A 22919-nucleotide genomic window follows, 5' to 3' on the forward strand; every position below is an offset into this window, starting at 1 on the left:
AAATCTTACTGCTTCAGACTGGCAGCCTGCCATTACATCTCCAATGGAGCTCAGCTGAGTGTTGATATACTCATTTATCAGGCTGTTCCACTGGCCAAGAGAGTGCAGAGTACGCAGGACAGCAACAATCTCCTCAGCCAGGGTGCTGCTGTGAGTGGCTGTAAGAGACGCCTGAGGGCGGGACTTCCTCCTTCGCAGAGAACCCTCTGTGAGGAGGAAGCAGCAATTTTAAAATACATATTTACAGCAAAAACATCCAATTTTCACTTAAAGCCTGATATGCAGCCACACCTCTGAGAAGTGGCAGGTCTGACGAGCAGGTGCTCAGTAGACTTCCCAAGAAGTTGAACAACTTCTCCACAAGGAACTTCATGTCCTGAGAGCGCTCCATCTTGTCCCATGAGGGCAGGACTGCCTGCAGGAGACGCAGCGCCAGGATCTGGAGACATGCAAATTGTAAACGACATGAGCTGTTACCACCAGAGAGATACTGCTTGTGACAGCTGCCTCCTTCTCGTTTCTGCACTACTTCCTACTTAAGGAATCCTAACTGGATTATAGCTAAATTTATACTTTAAACATTTCCCCTCAGAATCTCTATAATACAAAACATACAAATGATGATTAAACAGCAAGGGAAGCGCATCCAGCACACAAAGTCGTAGTGACCCACCTGTCTCTGCAGAGTAATGGCATTGAAGGACTGGTGTCCCTCAACGATTCGGATGAGCAGGCTAATCCATGCAGAGGTGCTGAGCGTGCTGCACATCTGGGGCATGAGAGCGATGCTGCGTATGAAGCCCAGCGTACACCAGCTCCTGTGCTGCTCCCGAGACACCAACCTGTGGGAGTGACAGCCTGACGACAAAGGTGCGTCACATTAGAATAAGATCATACCCAATAACTTATCATGTAATGAGATTAAAAAGCTCGTTATCAACATGGCAGTTCAACTACCTGACTTGTCATTAGCTCCACTTTCCACAAGCATCCTCAGAAGCCCACACAGGGTCCGTGTAGCATCTGTTTGCAGCACCTCTGCATAGATCCCAGCTGACAGAGACAGTGTCTTCAGCAAGTTGACTGTGCTGGTGAGCATCATAGCTGTGGGATGGCTGCTCTTCTCCATCAGCTCACCCTCTGGAACAAAGACGGGAGAATGTAAAGAGGAAGGGCTGAAGCTCACATCTGACCTGTAACTGTGGTCTTCACTGAGGCAGCAACGTAAAATTACCTGCGTCATCCTCTGTGTCTGAGTCTTCAGTGGGAGGCTGGGCAGCTGGTGGTGGCTCTGCTAGTTTAAGATCATACTTCCCCTCTTTGCCCATCCTGTAGGAGTTGGTGCTGCTTGTATCCCACTGGACCCTGATCCAGCCATCCTCTCCTAGCTCTCCAATGACCCTGCCCAGACCTGGTGCTGGACCATCCTACATAAAGCATAGGCAGGGTCAAACACTGAAGAACAGGCCTTTCTTTCTTGTTCTACCTAGTAATTAACAATGCATTAATCCATCAGCTGCCAAAGTGACGACAAAGTGGAATGTACCTGATCTCCCCATTTCCAGTCGACTCCCCTCATGACCCTGGTGCCTATCTTCATCATGGCAGCCAGCTCGGGGCCAGAGGCAGGTAGGGGGGCTGGGGCAGCCTCTTTTCGGGACTCCTCCAGTACTGTGGCTGAGCCCCCATGGGCACATAAACTCAGGTCCTCTTCACTGATGTCTGTGCTGGGTCCTGGAAAATAGAAGAATAAAAGAGACATCAAACACCTCAATCCCAGAAACTTGGACAGGTGCCCTCTGCTTCTGCTCTGGCTAGACTGAGTGTTGAATATTTAATTGGACAGTACTCACCTATGAGCCTGAGAATACTCTGTGTGAGAGCAAGTATGCCAGAATTTAGCAGGAGACTGAGGCTGTTGGACCCGTGTTTCAGGGACAGCATGTGTATCATGGACAGAAGGAAGCGTGCTTGTGGAATGGTGCCAAGGCTTGGTCCCCCTGGGTTCTCATTGGTGATGGTCTGCAAGGGAACAGGCTGCACACCTGGTTATGGCACAAACAAACGGTCGATAGGTTAGTGTGTACAACAGTGTACCGGTTTATGGATTTCTGAAATTTATATATATATAAAAAAACTAAAATAAACATTTGTATATTTTTACATCCACTGTATGTGTATATATATATATATATATATATATTCACAACACTCACCGAGCTCTTTGAAGCGGGCGCTGGCCTCAAGCAGGATGTTGCGAACGTTCTGGATGGCCCAGGAATACAACTTTCCGAAAGTCACCTCCAAAAGCATGCGGTTGAAAGGAGGGATCAGATCTACGTCCTTCAGGCAGTCAGACAGGGGCTCTCTGAGAAGTAGAGTCGAGAGAGTAGAAGGCTCGAGGGTAAAATTTCCACCTAAATTTATGGTTTTATACTTGGGGAAAACAAACACAACAAAACAAACAGGACTTTCAAGTTTTGGAGACAAATATGTGTTTAGGATAATGTTAACAAGAAATCACCAGAAAATGGCCAAAGATAGAGATACCTAAGGTTGAGGACTGGGCTCATATATACACAATGTTCACTCCACTTTGTCTCTTCGAACTGGACTGGGAATAGTGGATTGAATATACAGTGGGGTCCAGATGTCTAGCAAGATCAGACTTTATATGACAGAATGTGCAAACAGGAGAAACCCTTGGTTCATCGCTACAGATTTTCATTCATTTACTTGCTAGACTGGTTTTAAAATTTCTCTGTTAATAAAAGAGAGTAAATTGAAAACACCATCATGGTCAGAGACACATGAACTGCATTCATAATGTCCAGTGAATAATTAAAATTCAGTACCCCAAAAATGATAGGAAGCACCTCTTAAGTCTCGTTTTTGACCACAGATGTAAAACTGCTGACTTACCCAATGTTGCTCCCTTCTGGTATGACCCTTTGCCAACCACAGAGCATTGCATACTGCACGGACGGCAGCAAGAAGCTTTTGGAGGCCAACTTCAGCATGGTGTCAATGCCCTCTAGCCTCACCTCAGCCCTCTCCAGCTGTGAAGAGACAGACGCTTTAATTTCTCTTATTTTATACTTTGTCACACCGACAGTTTATGAAATGCCTGGCGAACTGTAATTTCACTGTCACCTGTTTAAGAAGACACTTTCTCATCTTCTCTACATCCAGGGGCTCTTCTTTCAGGACAAACTCCACTATGGTGGCCATAAGGCTGGACTGAGAAAAGACACCCTGAACACTGTGTTTCAGCCACCGGTACTTCTGGACATTGGCCACAGTGTTTATCAGCGGCTGCCACTTGTCCTGCTGCAAAGGAACAAAAGATAAAGGAACGTCAGACTGTACCAACCCAGTCACTGCGCTGCGCTGTCCTCCCTGTGATGTAGCTCGACTGTAGCATGGGTGTTAAGTCTAATGTAAGAAAACAAGTCTACAAGTTCAGCTGCCATGTCCTGCCACGATCTCCATGACAAAAGAACACATATGCTCACAGCACCAGTGCTTTGTTATGAACAGTGTTACCAGAGGTTTATTCTGTGTTACTTCTCTTTGTGTTTAAACTACCTTGGTTGTCTTGCTAGTGGGCGATTTCCTTTCAGCAGATGTGGGGCTGATATGAACATTAAGTTCCTCTTCATTGGTCCCTTCATTCTCCAGCTTTGGCTCTTCTATGTCAGCAGACTCTGACTTCTTAGGCACTGAAAAAAAAAGAATACATTTAAATTCAGAAATTGTTTGAATGTGAAGAGAACAAAACGCTGCCACTCTGCGGCAGGTTTCGAGTAACCCACCTCTTTTTTTCCTGCGGTCCCTGATGAGTTTCTGGGTGATCCTTCTCCAGCGGGGCTGAGAGCTCAGCAGCTTCAATTTGGACACTATAGACAGGTCGTTGCTTACAGCTGGACGCAGCTCATTAAACAGAAAGCGAAGACGCTCAATGACAGGGGCACACACCTCCTTATAAGAGCGACCTTGCTCCTGATGGGTCTAAAATAAGGACGAAGACAACATGTCATTTAAAGTCCTGTTCCTCCTCTGTTTTCCTTTGTAGTATTTTATTATCACGATGTTACCAGCAAGAATCGTACCTTGATTAAGGAGCACTTTGCCTGGTAGACCATGCGGCACACGTCAATCACAGATTTAGGGAGGGACCTCTGTTTCCCCTGATCCACACCCAAGGCACAGTGACTGACAAGTGAAAGAGCAATGTGACCTGTGACAGGAAGAGATTTTAAACTAAATTTCTGTACAAGGGCTAATCACTTCAGATGTGATCAGTGCAGGCAGGAGAGACTTCGATGCATCTTAGCATAAGTAATAACAATGGAAAAAAAAAACATTTCAACAACTGAGCCAGAATTAGCTCTTAATTCCTCCTCAAACAGCCACTCTGAGTCCAGTTGCTAGGTTACCGAGGTCTTGATGTTTGAGCAGGCAGCAGAGCAGCAGGCGGCCCACTTCCTCCACAGGGTGTTCCGGGGGGAAGGTGATGGGTGTAATGAGATGGTACTGCTTACAGCAACGCTCTATTTGGCATAAGAAGTCCTATAACATGAGAAACAAAAAACAAAACATGAAGGCATGACCCCATCCTTTAGCTTCGTGCACACTGTGAAGCTCGCCGGTCGTTTTTGTCGTGCTTGTACCTTCACAGTGTGGTCCTGAGTGTTGTTGTCAGCAATGGCCTGCAGGAAAGGCTGTGCATGGTCGCTGAGGGTTAACCTTCGGGAGTAGAGTTTGGCCTTGTCTGGAGTCGTGGTGCCCAGGGAGCTGCAGTGGTCTTCATCCTTCTCTTCATTGTAGTTATAGTGGATCTGACTGGTCTGCAGACCCCCAGAGAAGATGGAGGACTGGAGCCATTCTGTGCAAAGAGATTAAGAATTTGAGTTAAAATTAAATTATATGAAAGAACAACATCTGGATTTTCAAACCAGATTGATTTAATAATTAAACCCACTGGCACATTCAATCTCCATGGGGGACAGAGGGGTGCTCTTGGCCAGATAGGAGGCATGGAGACCCAGCAGCAGCCCCAGGTTCCGCTCTGTGTCAATAAGCGGGGAGGACAAACTGCTGAGGTCTGGAGTGGTGACTGTCTCCTGGTTAGGCTGTAAATGATAAAACATCACAATAAGACTAGAACCGATGATAAAGTAAGAAATTACAATTAGAAAATATATATTGGATTAGCAAGTACCTCCATATACTGGCCTACACAGAAGGCCTGCATTGACTCCCTGGTGTCCTCAAACTGCAGAGCAGCTTCCAAAGCAACAACAGGGTCCTCTCCTGCAAACTGGGCTGTAAAAGGAGAACATCATTGATACTTATACAGTCTGTAAGACAGTCTGTAAGACAGTCTGTAAGACAGTCTGTAAAACTGTCTGTAAAACTGTTTGGAACACAATGAAAAGTATTTTTAATCATTACCCAAAATACTGTTTCCTGTTAATGACTGGGATTGAGCCTGGAAGTCCTTGATGTCATAGACCTTCCCGTCAATTACTGTCCAGAAGCCGCCATCTTTGTTGTGGTTCTCCAGGTCAGCCTTGCGAATGAGGGAAACCTCCTCATTGTTCTTTGAACTTTGGCCTGTGAAGAAGGATCCTGCCACAGCAGAATAAGAGCTAGTTACATTCTAAACGTAGCGCTGCATGAATAACTAACTGTGAATAAATTTAGCATCTTGATTCTAATAAATCCCCTCAGGGAAATAGAAGATACAGTCTGCGTCATACCCATAATGCCCGGCCACGCAAGATCCTCATTATCATCCCTCTCGTGTCCAGGAGCCAGGTCGTTGAAACGGTCTAGGTGCTCCAGGAGTCCAGCAAGGAGAGGAATAGAACCAGTCTCTTGCATCAGACCTGCATCAATGGTGAGGAGGAGGACGATGGACACCACCAACTCAGGCAGAAGCACTCCTACCAGAGAAAAGACAGAGCGGCATCCATAACTGTCTGACAAGCTCTTTTAAAGACATGCTTAAAAATTCATGCTGCAGGCACATTTCAAAGAGAGGTAACTACCAGTTAGATCTCCTTCAATAACACGAGAGACTTCAGCAAAGTGGCGGTGACCGGTAGAGGCAATACTCGTTGCCACTGGGAGGATGTCTCCAATGTGAGTACACAACAGGGCAATGTACTTCTTTAAAAGAGAACCGACACCCAGAAGCTCTGGATCTGTAAACACAACAAAGGAGTCAAACACTGCCCCTCTAGGACTCATTTTCAAACTTGATGAATGTGTAGACAAAACCTTTGGGCAGACAGAGTGACTTACTGTATCCGTTTACATTCTCTGTGCCATTGACGCCCAGGTAGAGCTTGCTAACAAGCAGCCTCTGGAAGCGCAGCAGCAGGTCTAGAGATGCAGACCGTTCCTTGCTGACATGCTCCGCCTCTAAATAGTTGGAGATGCGGCGAGCTACATCCTTCAGCCTTGCAATGGTCTGGGAAGCGATGTTCCTGTACACAGAAATATGTAAGTCAGCTAGGAGACAGCGAGGGGTTACACAGTACAGTAAAGATATTTAAACTTACCTCAACAGCTGCTGTACAAGCTGCACCAGAGGCAGGCTTTGTTTCCCCGCTGACTCATAGATCCCTGTGTTGATGAGGTCTTTATCCAGCATGGTGCGGCAGCGGTGCATGGTGGAGGCATTGGCCTCCTGCTCATCGATCTCCTTCTCTTTCTGAGCCTCCTTCTTGGCTTCAATATCCTGTCATGAAAATAAATGTGTCACCCTTTTTTCATGTGAAGAGTTATTTTAGGAGTTCAGGGATGTGGATGTCGGAGACTGAAATCACTGATGTCTATTATTCTGTTTCAGTTATGGGAATCCAATCAAATTCAATGTGTCGTGACGTTTAGTCTGAGATTTTGCAGCACTGTGTTGATTAGACCAGTTCTGGGAAAAAAATAAGCCAATTTCAGGACTAAAAATATTTAATGGAGCCAGTAAAAAGTATTTTTATGACCCAAAAGCCGAACTGGGGCCAGCTGAAAAATAACATTGAAACCTGGCAGTTGGGGCTTTGGATTTTCATATTCAATTAGACTCTCAGGCCAAAAACTTCTTCATCTGCATTCTGTTACACAAACAGATGAGGCCACGAACACACTGTGAGAGCGGAGTGATGACTCGTGTTAAACACACTGACCTGTATCTCTGCAGTGATGGCTGCATTCAGTGCAGATTCCAACCCTCCGTCAGCCATTAAGCTGCTGACCAGCAGGTCGATCATGAAGCGACGTCCAGGGCTCACGCTCGTCTCATTTCCAGATGCTGGAAAAATTATATAAATAAAAGCTCAATCTCCCCAGCCCTAACAATGTCTTCAGTTCGTATGAAAATAAACAGGTTTAATGAACTAATGAACTAAGTGTCCATAATTTTGTGTTTAATCTGTGTTGGCAAACGTTGAGATTAGCACTCACCAGCATTCGGCAGGAGTGAGGATAACGCCCTCGCCCTTTCTTCAGCAGTGGGCAGCAGCACTGACCAGCCACTCTGGAGGACAGCTTGGGCAGCTGCTTGCACAGTATTGAGCACCCCAGCATTGCTAGCTAGTACTACCACTGTCTGTTTCAGGTTGTTAAGCAGCACGCTGCCAAGCCCCAGTCCCAGTTCCTCTGGATCCATTTGGTTACTGATGGCTGCGTGGAGCTGAGGACAGAGAGGGGAGGTTGTTGTTGTGTGGAGACGCTGCTAAAATGCTGCAGATTAAAGGTGCTACAAGAACAAATAAATGTCTTCATGTTGAAACATCTGAAAACGACTGTTGACAGGCTGCTGCCTACCTGGAGCCTGAGCAGGTTGAGCGTGGCGACTACCATACACTCCTTCTCCTGTGGGGGAGGCCAGTCTGAGCTGCCGTCCATCCCCTCGCTGACCTGCCGCAACAGCAGGTCCAGCTGCTCGAAGGTCATGGGGCATACATCCACCACAAAGGGCACACGCTGCCCAACGGACCACTCTGAGCATGAGGACCAGGCAAAGCTCTGAAAGCAAACAAATAGTAAATGTTGAATCTTTCTTTCTTCATTATAGCATTTAAATATCAGCAATGACAGTTTGGTAAATTACCTGTCCTGGGCCACAGGAGATGCCCACTATGTGTTTGGAGTTGAGCCCTGGGAGTGCCTTAGGCTGCTTCTTGTTAGAGAACAGCGTATCAAAGTGCTGTAGTTTATCGTTGCTGCCCCAACTGTGCACCTCTCCGTCGTCAGTGAGGGCTAGGCAGTGGGTGGATCCCACAGCAACATCCACAACTTTCTTCCCTGATTGCAGACATAAAAGGCACAGATCAGACTCAGTATTTTAAAAGCTTCTGAAGAATCTCCTATATCGTCAACTCACCCTGTAGACTGTCGAGCAACTTTGGGTAGCGGACGTGCTCATCAGTGCCATGACCCAGACGTTGATTGTCTCCTTTTCCCCAGGTGTACACCTGGCCATCTTTGGTGAGGGCCACTGAAAACTGGCTGCCGCAGCACACCTTCACTATGTCCAGGTCCTGCAGTTTCTCCACAAGTTTGGGCGTCTTGCAGCCATCACTGCCTCCTCGGCCCAGTTTACCATAGTCTCCGTCCCCCCAGGACCAAACCTGGCCTATGGAAACACACACAGCGTAAATAAAAACACTACCACTAAAGTTTGGGTGAAGCTGACGGTTTCTATAGTGAGACTTCAAGCCAAATATGACTGTTTTTACCATTCTCTGTCACAGCGAGCGTTTGTGCATCACCACTTCCACATGCCACATCAACCACCTTCAGTCCCTTCAGCGCTGTCACCAGCATGGGTGTGGTCTGATCCTCGCTCGAGCCTGAAATCCAATCAAAAGAGAATTCATTTTCAGTGGCTGAACAGACAGAGGTGTTATTATTCCAGCTAAGACCTGCAGGTTCAGTGGAGACGGAGCTCACCATGGCCCAGTCGACCGTAGTTCCCTCTGCCCCACGTGTAGAGCTCGCCATCAGCCGTGATGGCGGCGCTGTATGTGCTCCCGCAAGCAATATGGACCACGTGCTTTCCTGTCTGTTTCCCATTGAAGGCTGCAATCATTGTAGGCTCTTCAAGATACCTGACAGAAAGCAGAAAATAAATAAACCATCTGCTTGATCAATAGTTAGTATGGATATAGTGTCCCAAATACCCAAACTTAGCTTCACTGTTGTATGTGAATGCCACAGTTACAGTTACAAATGTGGAGGCAACAGATTTTCCTCACGGCCTCATATTTTATATTATGTGACAAGATAAAAACACCAAACTGGGCAACCCTTAAGGAATTTAGATATCAACCCAGGTTTTCTCAAGTTGCTTACGTGGTGTCTCCATGTCCAAGGCGGCCACCATCACCGCAGCCCCAGGAGAACACCTCCCCATTGGCTGAAAGGGCCAAGTAGTGCTGCCCGTCAGGGTGAGCTGCGAGCTTCACAATCTTTCTGGAGCTCAGACCAGGGAGTAGCATAGGAGCCTGCAAAAAAAACGATTCAGTGACTCAATCTGCAGCAGACGTGGAGATGAAAGGATCAGTTCCGTGCTTTCTTTCAGAATAAAGCTAGTTTATTAGAGCGGTGTACATTGCTGAACAGAAAATGACTACACAACTCAACTCACCAGGGTTGTGCTCTTGTAGTTCTGAGAGTAAACAGCACTAGTGCTGGACAGGATGAGAAAGCCCTTTTCTGAGCAGACAATCTGTGTGACTCCAAGGCTGGACAGGGCTTTACACTGAATGGGTCCATTAACATTGGCATAGAGCTTCCAGCCCAACAGGCCCCAGGCAATCACCTCCTGCAAGGTTCCCTGGGACAAAAAGAGACAAAGACAAAGTCAGTCACAGGGCTGTGATTTTTCCTTTGGCAAAACTACATAACCACAAAAAAGTACATTTTATGGTTATGTATTTTACACAGTGATCATGTTTGATTAACTGCAGTTTTTCCAAATAGGGATTCTTGTGTCAGGTCTGATGATGACCATGTTTATCCATGGTTTCATCCCGCCATAACCCTTCCAGTAAATAGGGCACAGAGCTCAGATCAAAGACAAATATAGCACAAAGATAAAACAGTCATGTAATTCAAGCAATGAGTAAAAGAAGAAGTAGCACCACTGACCTAAAAAACAAAAATAAACAAATCACTTAAGCTTTGCCGCTTTGATTAAAAAAGAAAAAGAGTCATCACCTTGTGCGACGTGGGGGAGTTGCAGTGTGGAGGGCTGCAAGGAGAAGCCAAGCGGTCCAGGTGGGCCATGATCACCACGGCTGTTTGTCGAAGGTCTATGGCCAAGTCATTGTCCTGAGGCAAGGTCAGGTAGCGCAGGAAACTTTCATTTGGACTCAAAGGAGCTGTGAGGATCTGGAAATCACAGCAATCAACCACAAAGTACTTATTAGCTTGATTCTCAACCAGAAACAGGAGAACGGAGGTATTTTGAAGCAGGTAATACATGAGGCAATTCACTGTCTTATCTTCAAGTTACACATGCAAAGAGGAGGGCAGAGGATTTCTCATTTTCATTTGGTGTCAATCTGAACTGCAAGTAAGATCCAGAGGAAATTTTCACCTCAGCTTCCTCTTCAGGAACAGGCTCTTCCTTGCTGCTGTGTATGTTGTGAAAGCGCTGCAGGAGGGGTAGCAGGGGAGCACTGGTTCCCTGGGTGGACCGCTCGTTATCCATCTCTCTAGTGCCACTTTCCCACAGACGGAGCAGTAACAAGACAGCAGACAGCAGCTGACTGGAAAGACAAAAAGACGAAGGGGTCCCATGTAAGCAGCGAAGAAGAGGGGCATTTCAACCGCAGGAGGATATCAGCATACGGAAACAAGCAGTTATGGAGGGTATCTGGTTACCTGAGAGTGCCCCTCTGTACAGCCAGCTCCAGCAGGATGGCCAGGACTAGGTGCTGGTCCTGCAGAGGAATGTTGCCTTTGGTAGCAGCACTTCCATGTACATCGCTAGTCCCAAAGGAGACAAGAACTGGGAATCATCATTGTGATACTTTATATTTTATAAAGTACAAAATCAGCAACTCATGAGTAAATACTAAACCTGAGGAACTTAGTGGCCCTCTCAACAACCTCCAGCCACACCGATGACACAGTTCCCTCATCAAACAGTGTGGCCTCTGGAAGGGCACGCAGGGCATCCAGAGACTCCTGGAGAAGCTCACTGCAGAGATCTGCATCATCTCCTGTAACAAAGCACAAATGTCTTTTATAAATGGGCAGCAAAGTTTCCAGACATTTTACAATATTCCCATGTAAAAGAGAACTATTTCTACATCACTTATTCATTCTGAGATGCCTGGTGAATTTAGCTCTCTCAAGCTTGCATGAATTTATGGGAAATGACCTTCGAGCAGCAAACTAGTGACCAATCAGCCTGAATGTCCCGGCTGTTACAGTCCCACTGAAATGATATGTCTTTATATCTCTCCAAGGTTTGTACACATATTTATTCAGCAGGTGGTGAATGAAAGAACACACTGCTACACATCTGTTGTTATATTCCAGGAACCCAGTTAGACTGGGGATGAGAAGCTTAACTGTGTGTGTGTGTGTGTGTGTGTGTGTGTGTGTGTGTGTGTGTAGCTCATGTTACAGGAAGGCCAAAGAAGAGGGGCCAGCTCTTTGTTCCCACCCAGTCCCAGTGGACAGACAGCTCACAACCTCACATCAGTACATGTAACAGCATACAACAGCATCTCCACTAGCAAAGCTGACAATGTGTTTAAACAAACACAGCCACTGCCAGAGCTGCTAATTATTCAATTCAGTCAGACTGTGTGATTAATATTCAGGTTATTAATTGTATATTACTTGTACAATGAGATTCAAACTCAACTCCATGGTCTTTTTTGAGGTCATAGTACTCCTGGGTGGTGCTGTACTGGACCTGTTTCACTAGACTCTTCTCTGGGAAACAGAGACTGATTGTTCCTAATGTATCAGCCCTTTTTATTTCAGCAGTCCTGTTAATTCATGAAGATTCAGAGCTACATGTGACAATATGGTCAGTATTCATGTTAAATATATTCTACAAAGCAGTGGGAATGTTACCCTGGCACTACCACTCATAAACTCCTACAGTCCTTCATCTGGTGGACACCAAAGGCTAATGCTAAAAACATAGCATTGCGAAATATGCTGGGGTTGTTTACTATCAGCAGCTCGTGAAATGGTGCAACATTTTCATCAACAGCTGCTGAGCAAAGCTCCATTACAATGACAGCAGTCATCATCACTACTACCAGTGGACAACACGGCTTCATTGCCAGTGTCCCGGGACATTCTTACCTGACCTCCAGGCCCGACGCAGGAAAGCAAAGGCAAAAGAGAGAGCTGCCCTGGAGCCGACTCTGGCCAAACCCTCAACGCCTTTACTGACCGGCCGGGGGCTGAAAAGACAAAACAAACAACACAGGGATCAAACTCAAACTTTGACATAATTAAATTATGTCAAATGCCATCTCAGCGATATATGACGTATAATAGTAAACACAAATCATTACAGTCTGAAGAGCAACTGAAGAAATTCTGCAATCTGACTATTCAGCAGAAAAAAACTTAGGGACAGAGTTTCAAAACAAACAAAGCACCAATTAAAGCATATGTGAACAACTTTGGAACACAATTATAGAGTAAGGCAGACTACAAGCAAGTGCTACATATGCTTTGCCCACAAGATGCATAATGGAGTGTGTTTCAGAGGCCTACAAAAGGAAAACACAGGCTTTCATGCACTAAGCTGTAGGGTTTAACTCAAACTAGTATGAACAGTTCATAAGTCTGTGTGCTGTACATACCAGGAACAAACTGCGCTGCACTTTGTAACTGTTTTTGCTGAATCAGTGCATGTGCAAAAAATGTGCTCAGCAGCTTTTCCTACATTTCAACACTACGGTTTGTGTCTGTTAGTTATCGCATCACAGGACTAATCACATGCACAGGCACACTCATACCTACAGGCAGTTTAAAATCTGTAGTTCATCTGACCCTGGACCTTCTCGCTGTGAGGTGACAGCACTAACCATTGATCCAACATGCCAGCAGCCTATAATCTCTACCTAATTATTACCTCTTATTGTCAGCAGCAGGCAGCGGTGGGCTGGGGGGCGTCTTCCAGCGGACCTTGTACCTCTCCTCCATCATGCTGTGGCTCAGAGAGATGAGGTAGCGCTCCAGGATGACCAGGCGCTGGCGCAGGCGCTGGGCTGACAGAGTGCTTTTGGCCATCTGAGCCGACAGCTTCTGCTGATCTTCAACCAGGACCATCAGACAATCCTTCAGCTCATTCTCATCTAGATGCACAAGGAATTGGCAGAGGAAAAAAATTATTATCCACAATATAATGGAACTAATAATTAAATGGAACTAATTTAATAATTTAGGCTGTAAAGTGGCCTTAAAATTTGTATATTTCACTTTGGGGTTTACAGGAACCAGGGACTGATAAAGTACCATATGTACAGAAGATTCTAATTAGAAAAATACTGCAATAAGTGATGAAACACCATTTTTTATGACTACATCTCATTACACCACCACTCTTTATTACACCAAGAACAAAAACACTGTTTCAAGAAAGGGTCCTGTGACACTTTTTATTACGTGTAGCCTTCACTGTTTAATGAAAAAAAACAAATGAATACCACACACACAATTTTTCCCCCACTGGCCTTTATTACAACCAATCCTTTGTTCTGATCTGGTTCAAGAGAAAATGCTTTATTATGTGTCTACACAGCCACACTGAAAGGAAGACAAGATGGGCCAAAATAGCAGGTCTGAAATCCACTTAAGCTTTATGTAAGCCAGAGTGCCCTGAGGTTGTATGAGCCACATAACAGTCAGCTGTGCTCGGCTGTCAGGACAGATATGTATCCCAGTCAGACAAAGTCTCTTACTATTTATTATTCATTACCATGGCTAAAAATTATCTGGAGCTAAAATAATAATAATGACAATAAAAACTTAGAGGGACTGATCAACTCAGACTGAGGAGTTGATGTAGCATGCAAAAGAGAGGTAAAAAGAGGAAATATATTGACAGCAATTAGAGCAAATCTGTCATGTGTCCGTGCACCATCCTGAGTCCAAAACAATAGCTTGGGTCTGAGCTGTAACCGCTGAGGTCACCATGTTCCAGATATCTGACGGCTCAGTGAAAAAGCAGGAAGTACAGTGTTTGAACTTTAAGCATCAATTACTTGTTCGTGTAGCGATCTAGTTACACTCACTGTACAATCAGACTGCTGTGATTTCCAGGCTTAGTCAATAAAATAAGAGAGAAGCAGCCAAGCAGCAACTAGCAAAGCCTAAATTCACATGGCATGTAGACCATGCCCCCATCCTCCCACCCAACGCTTATCTCCCAGCACCACAACTCCGTCCCACCCAGTTCCGCCAGTAAACACAGCTTGGGTGAGAGACGCTACCCTGTGTTGGACCACATTATGACACCTACCAAGATTACACTCCGGAGGGGTAAAAATAACCGCTCAGACCTGCAGACTGCAAGTTGTCATTTCAGAATTTCCACACCTCACGTGCCAGCAAAACATGTGTACATGAGCAGGGTCTAACAGACGTGAAACCGATAAACAGAGAGGCTGACCATGTGTCGAAATTCAGGTCAGTATCAATGCATCTCGTCGACATTTAGGTGTTGTGAAACCATGTGGTGTCAGCATGGTATTAATTACCCTACTTGGAAACAGAAAGGCATAAAATAACAAGACCTACAACAGTAGAACAGAGATGCATCATAGTTGGCCTCAGCAAGATACATTTTAACCTGGTGCAGGTAGCACTCTCACCTGGTTGCCGCCCCCAGTCCCAGGTCTCAATGATGGAGTGATGTACAGATGTTGACGTCTCCTCCTCTTCTTTCTTTTCTTTGTCGTTGGGTTCATCCTTCTTCTGAGTTCCAAAGCAATCACAATCTTCTAAAAGAGTAAAAAAAAAAAAATCTTAAATTAACCTTAATTTCCGTCAGCAAGGTTAAAATAGCACCCATGTCCCTGGTTCACATATCATCCTTGGACAGTGAGTATAAATGTACCATGTAATCATAAACAGATTCCCAGCAACGTGTAAATCCGTCAGAAGCATAGAGGGTAAACGACTGCTGTGAGCTCACAGTACTATACCTGGGTGAGCTGATTCTTCTCCATTGAATGTTATCTCCTCATCTTTAACCATTTCATTCCACATCTCACTCAGTCCCTCTGGAGAGAATGCCCGCTGCCAAAAGAAGAGGAAGTAAGAAACTGATCATCAATCCACACTCAGATCGAAAGTGTTCAATTTATATTCACATCTTCTTCTGTATGTTTGCTGTATAGATTCTGCATAGGCATGTCACAGAGAGGTTACTCTCAAGTTATGAGAGTAACCTCTCTGTGACATGCCAGTAGAATTACAGCTAAAATAAATCTAACGTGACCAGTTATTGTTCGGATAAAAACAATCAATCCTCCACAAATTCTTTCATCTGTTTGACTTGGGAAAGAAAATCAGTTTTCATAACCTAGCTGAGGAAATGAACACTAACATATTACTACCAAATAACAACAAGAGGTTAACAACAAAAGTACAAAACAGCTACATCATCTCCAGGCTTCAAATCATCCAAGAACATGTGCAGTAAATCTGTCCTTGCCTTAGTGTTATACCATTCATCAATTCTCCTTTGCTTCACTAAGAAATACTCACAAGCAGAAAGCCAGATCTTCCTTTCAAGCATCTGACGTCTTAAATGTCAAAAAAAATGTTAGCTCACCAATGACACCAGGCCAGACACGTAATACTAAAGCTGCCTTCTGCACTGCGGAGAGCTCTAACAACGGGAAAACACGACATCACTCCTTAATTTTAGTCCTCATTTGTTAGTGCAAACCAATTTTTCGATTTCAGGCTGAGTCCAGACAGGCTACAATTTGTGGAGGTGAGAGCAGACAGCTCATCGCACAGCCTATTTTGCAGTATTAGACAGTTAATTTAGTCTCTTGTCCCCCAATCTTTTCTTAGTTCATCACATATTAACAATGACCTCCAAAAATTACTACCGTGAAATTGTTTTCACAACATAGATCTTTATAATAAATACATTGTTCACTTACTTACTGTGTAACTATAGGCTACATCTCTTGTCACAAGTACAAGAATGGCACATGAAAAACAATAATCTGACTAGCTCTGATATAGCAGCACATGTGACTCATGTAATATGCATTCACTTTCTGGTGTCACACAGATGTTTTGAAAAAAAAAAGGACAGATTCATTATCAGTAATACAAGGTTCAGAGGTTTTAAACTGCACCCCCAACATAATGCAACGCAGTCTGACAGTCGAGGAGCAAAGCAGTTTCTTAAAAAAAAAAAACAACTAAGCCAGACAGTCAAGCACTTGGCTGAAAACAAGAAAAACTGTCAAACTTGGACTGATTTTCACTGTAGAGGAGCAACAGCTCTGGCTGAGCCCACAAATTTTCATGCTGTCCTATTCATCTGAAAAAGCAGTAATTTCAGTATGAGCACCTCCTTTAATTGAGTACAGTACCTGTAAGTCTATCTTTAGCCATTTGTCATGAAACCTCAGCTGAGCATCGAGGGTAAAAGATGGAGAAGGCATCTTCCCCTCTCCTCTCCTGGCTGCAAACGCAGCCAACCTGTAACATAAAGAAATAAAGCGTTAATCTTAAAACAACCAATATTATCATCCAAATGTAAATAAAATACATATTTTGAAAACAGGGGACGAAATCAAATGCACTAACTAACCTGCATCTAGAGGTAACGATACAAAAAAATCTACCTTAGCTAAACCTTTACATTTATATATGTGAATAGACCTCAATATCGCAGTAAAAAAACACCATAATGACATGTAGGTTGTACCTTGTATTAGCTTCATCTGGGCAATTAACGCTCGGGTTTAAGGCCAAAGATGTATCCATAAGTATAACGTTACATGAGACGTTGGAAGAAAAACGAGAATATCGTAGCATTGAAGGCTAGCAAGGGCACAGTCTCTGCTAACCTTCAAACCGTGGTTTCAGCCAGGGTATCACGCATAATAACACACACCTCCAGCGGGTTATAACACACACTGACACAGCATCATTGCCCTCATAATGCAACACCTAATGCTTGGTAACGTTCACATTAGCTTGGCGGCTAAGGCTAACTACTTAGCTTGCTAGACAGCGAACACTAACATAGCGTTAGCTAGCTATACCAGCTCCCGTCATCCAGGCAACGATGAACCAGCTTCAGCGACATGACACTGAAGCGAATGAGAGGCAGCGTTTCACAGAGTTCACAAACACAACGGGTAACATGTCAAGTTAGACAACAAATTACCTGCGGTCTCTTCTCAAGCTATTCTCGTCCCCTCAGCTGCTTTGCTGCATTAACAAGACGTTCATAATGGATTTGATTGGCAGGTCGCGGACTAGGGCACGAGGCATGGAAACAAATTACGTAGTTGTAACTGGGTGATTCAATGCGATTGATCTGTACCACCGCAGCCCGCTGAGGCGGGGCTCCTAATGCGAGGCGGTCCGTTGGCCACAGACTGCACTCCGCCCACACGTACTGGCCGGTGTACTAAAATGTGCGCTCCTTTTGGATTCGAGGCGGGACATAGGAGGGGCGGGGTTGGCCTGGAATGAAGAAAAACTGTCCGCTAGGAGGCGCAGTGCCTCCAGAAAAGGGTGGAGGAGGGATTCATCCCACTGGTGACTTCTTTAGCTATTTAGCTGTTACTATATATTTCACACTTTTAGATGTTTATTTCATTATAGAGTTCACTTATTTCATTATTTCTTATTAGTGTCATTTTCATGGTTTGGGAACACATGTAACATACGATGCCAGTAAAGACTTCAGACTAACTGAAGTGAATATTGTATCGTTGGGCTGTATCATTCCGGTACTGTTTTATCGCTGTCTGCTGTTATTTTAATCAATTCGCAATTTTGACGCTTTCAAAGGTTTATCCCTTTGGGTTTTATGTGGAAAGTCCAGATCTAGTTCAATCCGTCAGTATGTGAATTCTGCAACAAGGGACAGTAAGGCACTAGACTTAAAATACACAAATGTCAAGAACTCCTACAGAGTCATTCCCTCCCCCCACATAGACGACTCTGACTCACTGTTATGCTAATACTTGCAAACAGACCCAGGGTGAAACAGTATGCCCTCAGGAGGCCATCCCAGCTCAGTATTCAATTCTGTCACACCTCAACAGCTGGTGGAGAAGCTGAGGCTTCTGGATGTGGACGTGGGCGCTTGCAACTGGGTCCTTGATTAACAAGCAATGAGACAGTAGACAGCTGAGGCTGGTAGCCACACATCTAAACCCACCGCAGGGCTGTGTCCCGAGCCCCCTGCTGTTCACCCGGCTAACATAGAACTGCACTGCCACCTTCAACTCAAACCACATCATTAAGTTTGCTGATGATACCTCAGTGGTGGGTCTCATCAGCAATGGAGATGAAACAGCATACAGGCTGATGGTGGAGCAGCTGACAGCATGGTGCAGCACAGTCTTCACTCCTCCGTGTCTATAAAACCAAGGAGATGTTAACTGGTTTCACCCTCCAGCGATCACTGATGGCAGCAGCGTGCGGGTCAGCAGGACAAAGTTTGCACTGACACTCAGCTCTTTTTGTTGTTGATGAAGGGTGCTCAAACTTATATTTTAAATGGGTTTCTACACTGGTTGGCTTTGTTTTAATACTTTGTCGTCTGCAGTGTTTTTAACTGGGAGGAACAACGTTTCGTTTTAATGTGTGCAAGTGCACAAAAACGATAAATAAATCAGTCTTGAAGAGATGAAGAAAACATGTTCTGTGAGTCAGACTGGATGTCAGAGCACGGCGCAGGTAACTGTGGAGTCATACGTGTGTATTAACCTGATCGTATGACAAACAGTGGGACGGAGCGGCCGGGAATGCGCATGCGCAGTGCCCCGCTTCGAACTCGACCATTGTTAGTTTGTAGTGAAGCTGGAGCGGATGAGGAACAGCCACTGTAATAATGGCTTTTAACTCGGAACAAAGTGGCATCTCCCTCCCAGCTGTCGGAATAATAGTAGCTGTAATATCAAGTTTCATCAATGGCTCGACATTTGTGCTTCAGAAAAAGGGGATTTTACGCTCCCGCGACAGAGGTAGACTGAAACTGAAGATAACCGTGTGTTGAGGATTATCTTCACAGAAACAGGAAATCCATAAAATGATATTAAGTAGAGTAAAGCGTGTAAAGGCCACATAAACTAAACTGTTCACCGTGTTTCCCGTAGGAGGGTCGTACCTCAGAGATGTGGTGTGGTGGAGTGGCACAGTGTCCAGTGAGTACAGCGCCACCTATCGGCTCTGGGTGCACAGTTCAGTTAGAAACCCCCTCCTGAGCTCTGTGCTATGTCCCTTACTTCATCATTTAAAATGCAGTTTTCCATGTATGTTTAAGGCTAAATGTACTGACACACGTTTTTGTGAACTTCACAAGTGATTGTTGGTCAAATTGGGAACTTCCTGGCGTACAATGTGGCCCCTGCTGTGATAGTGACACCACTCGGAGCTCTGGGAGTGTTGTTTGGGTAAGTCCAAGACAAAACTGGATTCTTAGATTTTTCTGTCATAAATATTTATCTTGACACTGAGATATGGTTCAGTCAAACTAGAAACAGACTGTACACTGCAGTGTACTGTAGCTAAACTCATTTTCACAGTACTTTGCATGAGCTCAATCCTCACGCAGGGCGTACAAAGTTCACTTAACAACAGCGAGTAATAAAAGTTAAAGTCAAGTGTGGTGACAACTAAGAAGAAAGAAAATGCCAGTGGGTTTATCTCAGAGTCCAGACAGCTGCTGACTGGGCAGGACCGATATCTCAGGCGTTGTAAAGTTGTGTGAGGCTGCCATTTAGGATTATTTTCATCATCTGTTAGTGCATTGATTATTTTATTGATTCATCATTTTGTCTATTTAATGTCAGAAAGTAGAGACGTGACACACCTGTAAACTAAAAGTGGGATTGTTTGGACAGAGGCTGTTCAGCATGCAGGTCATTAAATGTAATGTAAATAAATGTAGGCCTTATTATCTGTACTGGCTTTCTGTTATTCTTTGATGAGTATAACAGTAAAAAAAAAAAAAAGTATTACATTAATTGCTAAAAAGGTCTTCAGAAGGATCAAGGTTCATACAGTTATTCATTTTAAGAACTAGTTAAAGTTTCATAAATGATCTAGGTACCACAATCGTAAGCTTTCATCAAGGTCAGATAACACTGTTGCACTATATAAATACTTCGAGGATTCTATGAATTGCCTTGTGTATCTGTAAGAAGATGTTGTTTGTGTCATGCAGGGCTGTGCTCGCTTCCTGGATCCTGAAGGAACATTTAAATATCCTGGGGAAGCTTGGCTGTGCATTATGCTGCTGTGGCTCTGTTGTGCTTATCATTCATGCCCCTAAAGCAGAGGCTGTAACGTCAAGACTGGAGCTAGAGGAGAGGCTATCGGACCCAGGTGATATTTAAATACACGTTTGTTTTTTGCCTTTACTTTACTCTGGTAATTGATAAATGTGTCGTCCAGAGTTATTGAGTACTGATTAGAAGTAAAAACAGGCCTGTGCAATTCTAACCCTATTATTTCTCAAGAACACTCATTATAATGTCATTACAAATGAAGACAACTAAAATGCACTTTGTCATCCTGCAGTGTTTGTAATGTATTCCCTCCTCGTGGTCCTGCTTCTGATCACGCTGATCGTGTGGATTGCTCCAGCTCATGGTACATCAAACATCATGGTCTATGTCGCCATATGTTCCCTCCTGGGAAGCTTCACTGTTCCGAGCAGCAAAGGACTCGGCCTGGTAGCCCAAGATGTCTTTGGTGAGGGGCCGCCGAGCAGCAGAGCTCTGGCTCTCTTCGTGGGTTTGCTGGGGACGCTGGCTGTCAGCGTCCTGACACAGTTCTTCTTCATCAATAAGGCCCTGGAGTGTTTCAGCTCCAACATGTTTGAAGCCATATACTACGTGACGTTCACATCCACTGTGATTCTGGCCTCTGCTCTTCTCTTCAAAGAGTGGACTGCACTAACTTTGACTGACAGCCTTGCCATGCTTTGTGGCTTAACAACAGTGTGTGTTGGGGTCATTTTACTCCGCATTTCCCAGGAGGCTTTGATTACTTGGAAGAAGAAGGAGTCACGGGAAAAGACAGACTGAGATGTTTTTCATGTTTACTTGACTTTTGTGCTAAACTGCATTTCTTATTAACTCAGAGTCTGTTTGTGTTTTGTACCATTCCAACTCCAGTTTCAGAGACCAAAGCTACAGTATATTTATGAGTGGTTTCATTTAACATTAAACTTGAATCTCCTTGATGGTCAGTTCACTTCACCCGAGCATTTAACTGCAAACTCGGACATGGCCTGGGGACTAACAGTTAATTTGTCAGTTTTATGCTTTTACACATTTCAAATCCTTCCACAGAGGCTTACAAAACATCTTAAATACTACAACTAATTCTGTTCACTTTCATCTCGAGTGTTCCTCTCAAGCTGTTAAGAGGTCCCTTAAATGTTCTCCCTTTCTCCCACAGCCAGACTGCCTCAGTGTAGAATCGCCCGCACTTTGACTTATTCAGTGTGTCTGTGAATTATTCAGTGAAATTTCAGAAGCAGTCGCTTTAGTGCAGGGTTTGTATAGAAGGAGAGAATCATCAATGACTGAGTGTTTTGTCTAATAAATGGATTTTTAACTCTGATATACCAAATATAAATCATTGTTTTGTCATAAATGTGGCTACATGTTATGCTTGTGTAATTCACTTATTGTTTATATTATGGATTATTTATTTACATCATAAAACTGCTTACACTCATTTCTGCTACTGTATGTGTCAGAGATGGTTTAACCGTGATGCCTTGGTAACTTGACAGTTCAACCTAAACTTGAAACTGCAAACATTTGTCCTACTGACGAGTCTATGAGTCACTATCATTTGTGTCCTTGCAAACTCTGTGGGTCCTTTCTTTGAGAAGCTTTTGGTTAATTTGATTTCAAAAGAATAAAACTACATCAAACGAGTTACATGTCAGCCTCACCTGTGAAATATCTCTGGCTTTTTCCACCCTCATACATTTATGGCCTTGAATGTTAAAATACACTGGCAGGTTTCTGGGCTGAGCAACAGCAGGCACGAGTAAAGATGCTGAAGATTAGGGCTGCATCTGTTATTTTCCCAGCCGATCAATCATCTTTTCTTTAAGTTGATTATCCACTCTGGTTTTGCAGAGTCCAGATTGACGTCACCAATACATTTCCTGACAAATAATCAATAAATTGAGTCATCATTTCTTTCTTATTTAAGGCTGAATTATACATGATCTGATGATCTGACCATGGATAAACGATTGATTGGAATCTACGGTCTCTTCCAGTGGTGCCTGCTGAATTTAAACTATCCTCAGATTAGAAAACAGATTTACAACAAATGGTTCCTCCTGTGAATTTAGTAAAACATGGACATGGACACACAGCATTAAAATAATAATGAGCTATGAGTCCAACTGAACTATGAGCCTAACAAACGTCTACTCACACACTGTGATGTTGTAGTTCCTGTACACTAGAAAAACAAGGACTCTCAAATCATACTACTAGTTTCTATTTGTATAACTGATAGCGTATAATGACTCCAATAAAAATACAGAGATAAACGCTGTTAACGTGTCGGCTTTGAACTGAGTGAGTAACATTATCTGTGTGGTACCGGACTTCAGCCTGCGGAGGGCACACAGTTCAGTGGCCACATGTCCGGTGATAAGCCGAAGAAGAGGCTCGCAG

The 22919-nt window shown here is 44.2% G+C and overlaps 2 protein-coding genes across 3 annotated transcripts in view; one reads left to right on the plus strand and one right to left on the minus strand.

Moving 5' to 3' along the window:
- Positions 1–17536, minus strand: part of herc2 (HECT and RLD domain containing E3 ubiquitin protein ligase 2) — a 37703-nt gene extending 20167 nt beyond the window's left edge. Inside the window, exons 1-41 of one of the 2 annotated variants that reach the window (XM_041039664.1) lie at positions 17417–17536; positions 16614–16722; positions 15201–15294; positions 14868–14996; positions 13127–13349; positions 12346–12446; positions 11099–11240; positions 10900–11004; positions 10613–10784; positions 10231–10404; positions 9659–9847; positions 9364–9515; positions 8962–9119; positions 8748–8861; positions 8393–8644; positions 8120–8313; positions 7834–8034; positions 7471–7699; positions 7194–7318; positions 6573–6751; positions 6313–6497; positions 6057–6212; positions 5766–5951; positions 5458–5634; positions 5225–5328; positions 4985–5135; positions 4674–4888; positions 4440–4572; positions 4113–4240; positions 3816–4011; positions 3589–3722; positions 3154–3330; positions 2923–3059; positions 2217–2368; positions 1854–2045; positions 1547–1734; positions 1235–1427; positions 958–1140; positions 674–858; positions 292–439; positions 10–206 (exon numbers count right to left, since the gene is read on the minus strand). In XM_041039664.1, coding sequence (XP_040895598.1) covers positions 10–206; positions 292–439; positions 674–858; positions 958–1140; positions 1235–1427; positions 1547–1734; positions 1854–2045; positions 2217–2368; positions 2923–3059; positions 3154–3330; positions 3589–3722; positions 3816–4011; positions 4113–4240; positions 4440–4572; positions 4674–4888; positions 4985–5135; positions 5225–5328; positions 5458–5634; positions 5766–5951; positions 6057–6212; positions 6313–6497; positions 6573–6751; positions 7194–7318; positions 7471–7699; positions 7834–8034; positions 8120–8313; positions 8393–8644; positions 8748–8861; positions 8962–9119; positions 9364–9515; positions 9659–9847; positions 10231–10404; positions 10613–10784; positions 10900–11004; positions 11099–11240; positions 12346–12446; positions 13127–13349; positions 14868–14996; positions 15201–15294; positions 16614–16685 — 6522 coding nt within the window. In that variant the 5' untranslated portion in view covers positions 16686–16722; positions 17417–17536. Of the gene's footprint in view, positions 1–9; positions 207–291; positions 440–673; positions 859–957; positions 1141–1234; positions 1428–1546; positions 1735–1853; positions 2046–2216; positions 2369–2922; positions 3060–3153; positions 3331–3588; positions 3723–3815; positions 4012–4112; positions 4241–4439; positions 4573–4673; positions 4889–4984; positions 5136–5224; positions 5329–5457; positions 5635–5765; positions 5952–6056; positions 6213–6312; positions 6498–6572; positions 6752–7193; positions 7319–7470; positions 7700–7833; positions 8035–8119; positions 8314–8392; positions 8645–8747; positions 8862–8961; positions 9120–9363; positions 9516–9658; positions 9848–10230; positions 10405–10612; positions 10785–10899; positions 11005–11098; positions 11241–12345; positions 12447–13126; positions 13350–14515; positions 14626–14867; positions 14997–15200; positions 15295–16613; positions 16723–17416 lie in introns of those variants that run through there. The other variant, XM_041039665.1, reaches the window with a different exon arrangement.
- Positions 17537–19044: 1508 nt separating this feature from the next.
- Positions 19045–22154, plus strand: nipa1 (NIPA magnesium transporter 1). The gene is made up of 5 exons (XM_041040580.1): positions 19045–19229; positions 19362–19409; positions 19568–19658; positions 20432–20592; positions 20788–22154. Exons 1-5 carry the CDS (start codon positions 19097–19099, stop codon positions 21294–21296), a joined length of 942 nt encoding a protein of 313 aa, XP_040896514.1. The 5' UTR covers positions 19045–19096; the 3' UTR covers positions 21297–22154.
- The last annotated feature ends 765 nt before the right edge of the window (positions 22155–22919 follow it).

The sequence above is a fragment of the Toxotes jaculatrix genome, chromosome 6 (assembly GCF_017976425.1).
Source record: "Toxotes jaculatrix isolate fToxJac2 chromosome 6, fToxJac2.pri, whole genome shotgun sequence".
Taxonomy (NCBI): Eukaryota; Metazoa; Chordata; class Actinopteri; family Toxotidae; genus Toxotes; species Toxotes jaculatrix.

Coding starts and splice junctions, on each gene's coding strand:
- nipa1 (XM_041040580.1), top strand. CDS start 19,097: ATGGCTTTTAACTCGGAACAAAGTGGCATCTCCCTCCCAGCTGTCGGA. Junction 19,659..20,431: donor GCTCTGGGAGTGTTGTTTGG/GTAAGTCCAAGA, acceptor TGTGTCATGCAG/GGCTGTGCTCGCTTCCTGGA. Junction 20,593..20,787: donor GGAGAGGCTATCGGACCCAG/GTGATATTTAAA, acceptor GTCATCCTGCAG/TGTTTGTAATGTATTCCCTC.